The 7,034-nt window shown below is 44.3% G+C and overlaps 1 protein-coding gene across 2 annotated transcripts; it reads right to left on the bottom strand.

Annotated features, from left to right (window-relative positions):
* Positions 1-861: 861 nt before the first annotated feature.
* IFT22 (intraflagellar transport 22) lies at positions 862-4,171 on the bottom strand. 2 transcript variants are annotated; one of them, XM_083875281.1, is made up of 5 exons: positions 4,101-4,171; positions 3,833-3,912; positions 3,660-3,749; positions 2,799-3,001; positions 862-1,908 (listed from the first exon to the last, which is right to left on the bottom strand). In XM_083875281.1, the coding sequence occupies exons 1-5, from the start codon at positions 4,137-4,139 to the stop codon at positions 1,760-1,762; spliced, it is 561 nt and encodes a 186-aa protein (XP_083731407.1). In that variant the 5' UTR covers positions 4,140-4,171; the 3' UTR covers positions 862-1,759. The 2 variants fall into 2 exon arrangements, with proteins under 2 accessions (XP_083731407.1, XP_083731408.1); XM_083875282.1 differs by lacking the exons at positions 3,660-3,749; positions 3,833-3,912; positions 4,101-4,171 and adding an exon at positions 3,341-3,463.
* Positions 4,172-7,034: the final 2,863 nt, after the last annotated feature.

Genomic DNA, 7,034 nt, shown 5'->3' with positions numbered 1-7,034 from the left:
AAGATCATGATTAACATTTTATATGAAGCAAGGTGGTGAACAGGAGAGTTCATTGGCTTTTCAACCCTGGAATCACCCAAACAGTTTTCCCTTCCAAATAAAATATTTGGTAGCTTTCACACCAGTGTTTTACCAGTGAATATCACAATGTTGCTGTTGGGAAAAACTGAGTTTATTAAGGCAGTATATTTTAAAAATTGGCTCCAGCACCACACAGCTGGCAATGAGGAAAAAGTAATCTAAGGCAGCATGTAAAAAACTGTTCTCTAGTTAGACTGTGTATTTTTAATAACTGCCTCCAACAGACCACCCTGTGACACTGATTGCAAGCACAAAAAGCCTGATTGTTCAAAAATCATGTAAATAAAACATAGATGTTGAAATGCCAACTTCCCACTATTCACCTTCAACCTATTCTTTTCATTTTTCTGCTTATTTTACTTGTTTCTTTCCTGGTGTCCTTCCTCTCACTGACGTTTTCCTTCAGTACCACCCTCTTTGCCTCCCAGAACCAACTGTAGCATTTAACTGTTCACAGAGCTTTTACTCTTTCACCTCACATGCCACTTGCAACAAGGACAGGCTACTCACTACTCAGACAACTATGAAAATAGGAAAAATAGTAGATTAATTAAGCTGGATCAATGAAAAACCCAAGAGTTTCTTACTCTTGTTGCCTTGCACTAAAATACATGAAGTACTCCCTGGCTTATAACATACTTTCTCTAAAGGATGTTTACTAAAAGGCAGTGTCAGTGTGGTGTCATTTCTTTGGCTACATCTCTTCTTGTAGGCTGAAATGTATTACAACTTTATCACTATTTTCCTTACTAAAAATGAAACAAGAGTTCCACAAACCCATAATTAATTTCCCCTTTGAGAACAAAGAGGATGCATTTTTAAAATGTTTTTATTGCCTTAGTAATGCATGTTACAAAAAGTCTTCTGCAGCAAAACACGCGAAGAACAGGAATGAGTGCAAACCAAACAAATCAGAAAGTAAATTATCTATGAAACCACTTATTTCAATGCAACAGGGAACAGTAAAGTTTTGAAACAGCTTTTGCTCCTCTGAAGAATGCAGAACTTATTGGAGCTCCTGACATAAGTCAAAATATTGCACTAAACCAGGATTTCAATTCCTTCCTCCCAGAGAGACCTAAACATTGTCCTCACAACATGTTTATTTTGTTGGAATAGAAGAAAAACTTAGTCCCGAGAAAGACTGCAACCTGCTCTGTCCTGCCAAGGCAATGGCTGTGCAATGTGCTCTCTTCAAGGGAAAGACAACTTGGAACATAAAGAAGTGGATTTTACACCATGATTTCTTCTCAGATCTCTACTCCAATCAGTTTGTACTGACTTCTAAAGACAAGACTTCTCCAGCGAACATGAGCACTTTGCCCAGATGCTTTAGCAGAACTCCAGTGTCTTATGTTCTGCCAGGCTTTCTTCTCCAAGCACCCCTGCACAAAGGAATTCTGAAGACATGACCCAAACCTTTTTACTTTGGGCCACACTAACCTCATAACACCTTCCTGTGCCTCTGATGCCAAAGTGCAGCTACAAAGTTACTCCAATTCCTGGATATGCAGCCATCTCCTTGGCACCACAGTTCACTTGATGTTAGCACTTTTTCACAGATTGAAGTATTTGTAGGCTGGCGAATTCTCTATTGGGAGGGTCTGTTTACAGGCTAGTATAGCTTACAAAGGGAAAATCATACTTTTTCTTCCTTGTTCAGTTTTTTTTTTTAATATTATGAGATAATTGACATTTCTTCCCTCTCTCTGCTCTCATTTATTATGTTGATGATGCTTCTGAAGTACTTGATAAATTCCATCCGAACATCTTCGGGATCTTCCTCTAAGTTGGAATGTATCAATTTCAGCTTGTTCAGTGGATAAGCTTTGAAAGGAAATAACAATAATTAGGTATATTCCTCTTATAAAAGAAATAGTCACCATCAAGGTCATGAGGCAGCTCATGCTGAAGTCAGCTGCAATTCAGTGGTACCCAACATTTTACACCTCAGATAATACAGAGCAGGGCAAGGAGAAATGCAGCAGTTTGTCAGTGTTGCAAACAAATGCAGCTCATTGCCAGATTAAATTCTTCAAACTTTGTTATTATTGAAGGGTAAAGTCTGGTTTTGGTCTCACATTCTGTTAAGCAGAATTAAACAAATTGAGCCTGAACTGCAATTTGATTGCTGAACTGATGTGATACTCCTCAAAATTATGGAATGATATTGTTGTCTTAAATATGTATTAATATATTAATGCTTATAACAAACATGTGCTTGTTTGAACACTGGAACAGGTTGCCCAGAAGGGAATGTGTGTTTTCACAGCCATGAACAACCACAAATAATTTTGCAGTATCTAAGGTACCTATTGCCAATTTTAAGATGCAGCTCATTAGCCTTTTATTTCAAAGGGCTCCTGTTCTTTTGACTGGCAAAATACAGACTGAAATGCCCTCAAAAGTGTGTTACTAAAAAAAAATCCAATGTAAGAACCAAACTACTATGGATGAGGAAATATGGCAGAAGTTCTAATTTCTGGGTCAGCTGCTTGGAGAAGACCTTCCCTTCCCATTCCATTTTTGTGAAATAGGAATATTGCTCCTTCCAAATGACCTTTGAAATCCATTATTTCTGTTTTTACAAAGCACTTTAGTGTTCTTTAATCAACAGATTTAAATGAAAAATGCAACCCATAAGGTATTAACAATTTTAAAGACATGAAGATCGAAGAAAAACTCTGAGCTACAAATGGAGTTTTCCATCTCCTTACCCAAGGACAGGTTTTCTGTGTCCCCTGCACTGCCTGGCTTGTGATGTGCCACCAGGAGACACTGACTGTCCAGCAGTGGCTGCTGCTGCACGAAGCACGAGTACCACATCTCGATTTCTTTCAGGTGGCTGGGCAGCTCAGGGTTGAAAATTATTATTACACCGTGGGAGTCCTTCATCAGAGCTGGCCAGCATGTTTCAAACCTTGAAAAACACAGGAAGTAGAAAGACTTTTAGCTGTAGAGCAGAAACATGCACTCAAACTTCCTCAAGGTTTTTTCCCTTTCTCAAGAACAGCTACTTTTAAAACTATAACATCAGTAACCTTGCCAATTATATATCATATTCCAAGTATTTTAACTTATCTGTTGTGATAGTTGATCCCATGATTTTCTGATTTGATGATTTGCTGACAATGTAGAATTTGGTTAAATGCTCATATAAACATAATTCAACATTGCTCTAAGAATGGATCATTCTCAATTCCATTTTTTAGAAATTAAGGCCTCAATCATATGCATACATTGTTTGAAGAACACTCACATAATTTAAAAGAGATGAAGGCAATTGGCAATTACAGAGTGGGCCTCTCTCTCCTGTATCTGTAACTTCATTCCAGGAGTTGTGGACTTTCGTATTTTAGTCAGTCTTTATCCAAAACAGAGTTCAGCTGAAATCATGGCAGAGAGTACCTAGTGTTGGATGTTTTACAGCATCAACTATTAACATATATTGGGGTAAAGAGTCAGAAATACTCCTCATGTCAAACAGATACTTAAGGCTTGAGCCTTAACTATGAATATCTTGTAAACAGAACTATCAGGAGTTCAGTAACCTGGAGGATGTAACAATGTCGGCTTACTTTGGATCACCACTGCAATCCCACAGCTCGAATCGACACCCAGCTCCCTTGTTGTTCCCATTGAGGTTTGGCTTCTCATACTCCAGGATCCTGCGGAAATGATGGATACACGGTGGGATGTGATCCCACACAGCGGCACAGCAGAGCGCGGGGCTCTGGGGGCTCTCGCTCACCTCACCCCCTGCGTGGGGCTGTAGCTGCAGATCCCTTCCGTGCTCTCGGACACGAAGTTTGCCAACACCGACTTTCCAGACTGGCAGAACGCGGGGGTGAAAGACACACGCAGGAATTTAATGTCACAACGTCGGTGCTCACCCAAGGCCCCCGCGCCATCCCTGCCGCGCAGCCCCGATGCGTACAAGCCTAGTCCCGCTTCCTCCTTCCCTCCCTCCCTCGGTCCGCCCCGCCGCAGCGAGCCCGCGGGGCCCGGCCCGCACTCACCTCCCGCGGCCCCACCAGCAGCACCTTGGCCCTCAGCATGGCGGGTGGGCACAGCGCCCCCCCGCGGCCGCTGCCCGGCAACGCGCGGGGCGGCGGGAGCGCGCTGCCATTGGCTGTGCCGCCCTCACGTGACGCGAGGGGCGGGGCGCGGCGTGAGGGGCTGTGGGCTGTTCCCGCTCCGTGCCGTTCGTGTTCCCGGGCCAGATCTCGCTGTAGCTTTGCTATGTCCTTTCTGTTTCCCGAGTCCGTCACAGCTGCGTCTGCTTGTGTCCCCCGCTCTGTTATCGCTCTGTCCGCACTCTCTTTACCGCTCTGTCCCCTTCATGTCGCCTCTCCGTCCTCTCAGTGTCCCCGGGCCAGATCCCGCTGTGGCCCTGCCGTGTCTCCTCTATGTCTCCGCTCCCTCACAGCTGTGTCCACTTCGTGTCCCCGCTCTGTTTCCACGCTTTCTTTACTGCTCTGTCCCCTTCATGTCGCCTCTCCGTCCTCTCAGTGTCCTCACTCCGTCCTGCTCTCCATCCACCGTGTCCTCACTCTGTCCCCTCAGCGTCCCTGCTGTGTCCCCTTCGTGTCCCCACACTGTGTCCGCAGCGTCCCTGCTGTTGCCTCACTGTGTCCCTGCTCTGTCCCCGCAGTGTCCTGGCTTGACAGGACGAGAGGACACACTCTTAGCTGCACCAAGGGAAATTTAGGTTGGATGTTAGGAAAAAGTTTTTTACAGAAAGAGGGATAAAGTACTGCAATTGTCTGCCCGGGGAGGTGGTGGAGTCGCCATCCCGGAATGTGTTTAAGAAGTAGTTGCATGTGGCACTCAGTGCCATGGTTGAGGTTTTAGGGCATGGGTTGGCCTCGATTATCTTAAAGGTCTGTTCCAACCTAGTGATTGTGTGTGTGAATTCTGTGGCTTTGTCCCTGCTGTCCCCTCACTCTTCCCTGCTGTGTCCCTGCTCTGCCCGGCCTGCTGGAGCAAGGATGGTGTCACAGCAAAAGAGTGATGGATCCTTCACAATGTATGTGCTGGTGTGGCCCAGGGCAGCTTTGGTGAGGGGAAAGTCCTCCTGGCACTTCCTGTCTGCTGCTTTCAGCAGGGGACAAGATTTCCAGCCCCTGAGCTGTGTAACCCCTGAGCACTGACCAGAGGAGGAACAGCTGATGACTTTTGAGGGCAGAAGTGGGAGAAAGTGGAAAGCCTCTCTCAGAACATTTTTCCACCCATAGATACAAATCTTTGAACCATGAGAAGAGAAAACCCACAACTCCTGTGCAACCTTTCAGGGTCCAAAAGTCAATGAAAGATGGAATAGAGAGCACCAAGTCCACTGCTGCACCCCAGTGCTGGTCACATCCATGCAATGCTGCTCTGCATTGGCCCCAATGCCCTGGAGGGATGAAACGGGTAGAGGTCAGTGCCCTCTTCCAGAGCCCTCTGTCAATGTGGTCTTCATTCTGCACTGCCCTGGTGTCCCTCACTAGCTCGAACAGCTCTCTCCTTCCTTGTTCCACTGCGATTTTAACTGCAGATTCTCCTTGGAAGAATGATGAAGCCAAGCTCTTGAAGATTCTTATTAAGGCTAGTTAGGGGAGGCAAGAGGCTTTTTGCAATGGCAGCTTCTAGGAAAATAAAACATCTGGCCGACAGATGTGCTGCTTCAGAGCTGTTTAGTGCCCAGGTACAATAGCACTTCTAGACAAGCTTTCAAATAGGGCCTCTAGGCGCTACCACAATGTAAATGTTTATTACCAGTACTGCTAATAAATGTGAACCAGAAATGCTCTGCTCTCACTGAGGGGGTACAGTCTTCTCTATCACAGTGGAGACTCATTTGTTTTTTCACTCTAGTTTACAGTGGTTCAGTGTGGCAGTGGCATCTCGATGTTCACACAGTATTTTAAACTTCAGAAAAACTTTTCTTTTCGGGTTCATGGGACTAAGACAATGAAAAAGCAGTAGTTGCAATTACCTCTGAATTTGGTTCTGGATGTGTACTTTCTGTTTGTGAAGATTCATGTGTGATTCAGGACAAATTCCCAATGAGCTGGGACAGCTCATAGTTATTTTTTCCCGCAGCTTTGTTGTTTTCCACATTTCAGACCCGTGACTTTCAAGGGAAAGACAGAAAGGGTGGCCCAGAGAGAAGAACCAGGACAGCCTTAGCTGGCATATGGTATTAGCTGACACCAGCCCATGGAGAGAAATGTGTTATAAAGGGTCCTATTGTGGACACCAGCACAGAAGAAGGGGAAATAAAGCATAAGAGGTAACTGAAACTGGGTAAAACTGGCTGTTTGTGCAGCTGCCCAGAAAGCAATTAGGATTAATTTTTAGATGGAGTGTCAGATAGGGTCTTTGTGTGTTTATATTAGCCACTGAAGAGTAAGGAGAGCACAGCTGACTAAGGGTGCAATTTTTGGATTTATCCATGTGATTTAGGGTTTGAAGTTACTTTAGAAAGTAGGAATTAAGCTTTCAAGCCACTTAGGATGACTGTTTTCAAAGGCATCTAAGTCAAGTACATTTGATGTTATCAGGATCTGCCTTAGGCATATGGGAAAAGCTATGTTAGTTCCTGGTATTTTGTTGGCTGAGAGCACATGTGTGTGAATCATTTTCCTTCACTGATTTAAAACTCTTTGTCAGACTGCAGCAGAGAGAAAACCCCAGCAGTAGGTGAACTACTTCCAGACAATGCTGGTAATGGTCTTTATGTCTTGCATTTATTAGATGGTAGCTTTTCCACCATAATGTTTTGGTAGCAAGCAAAAATTATCATCTTTAGGTGATTTTCCTTGTAAAAATCCTCCTTCTTCCTTCAAAAGCCAAAAGCCACTGCAAGGTATCAATAATATTTCAATAAAGCTGTTCTTCACTCTAGAAATGCCAGTGACAACTTGAGTGAGAGACACAGTGATTGCTGTGTGAGGGCAAGTGATGCT

The sequence above is a fragment of the Zosterops lateralis genome (genome assembly GCF_965231275.1).
Source record: "Zosterops lateralis genome assembly, chromosome: 19".
In the NCBI taxonomy this organism is placed as follows: domain Eukaryota; kingdom Metazoa; phylum Chordata; class Aves; order Passeriformes; family Zosteropidae; genus Zosterops; species Zosterops lateralis.
Note: the sequence above shows the minus strand (reverse complement) of the source record. Positions and strands in the feature narration are given on the sequence as shown.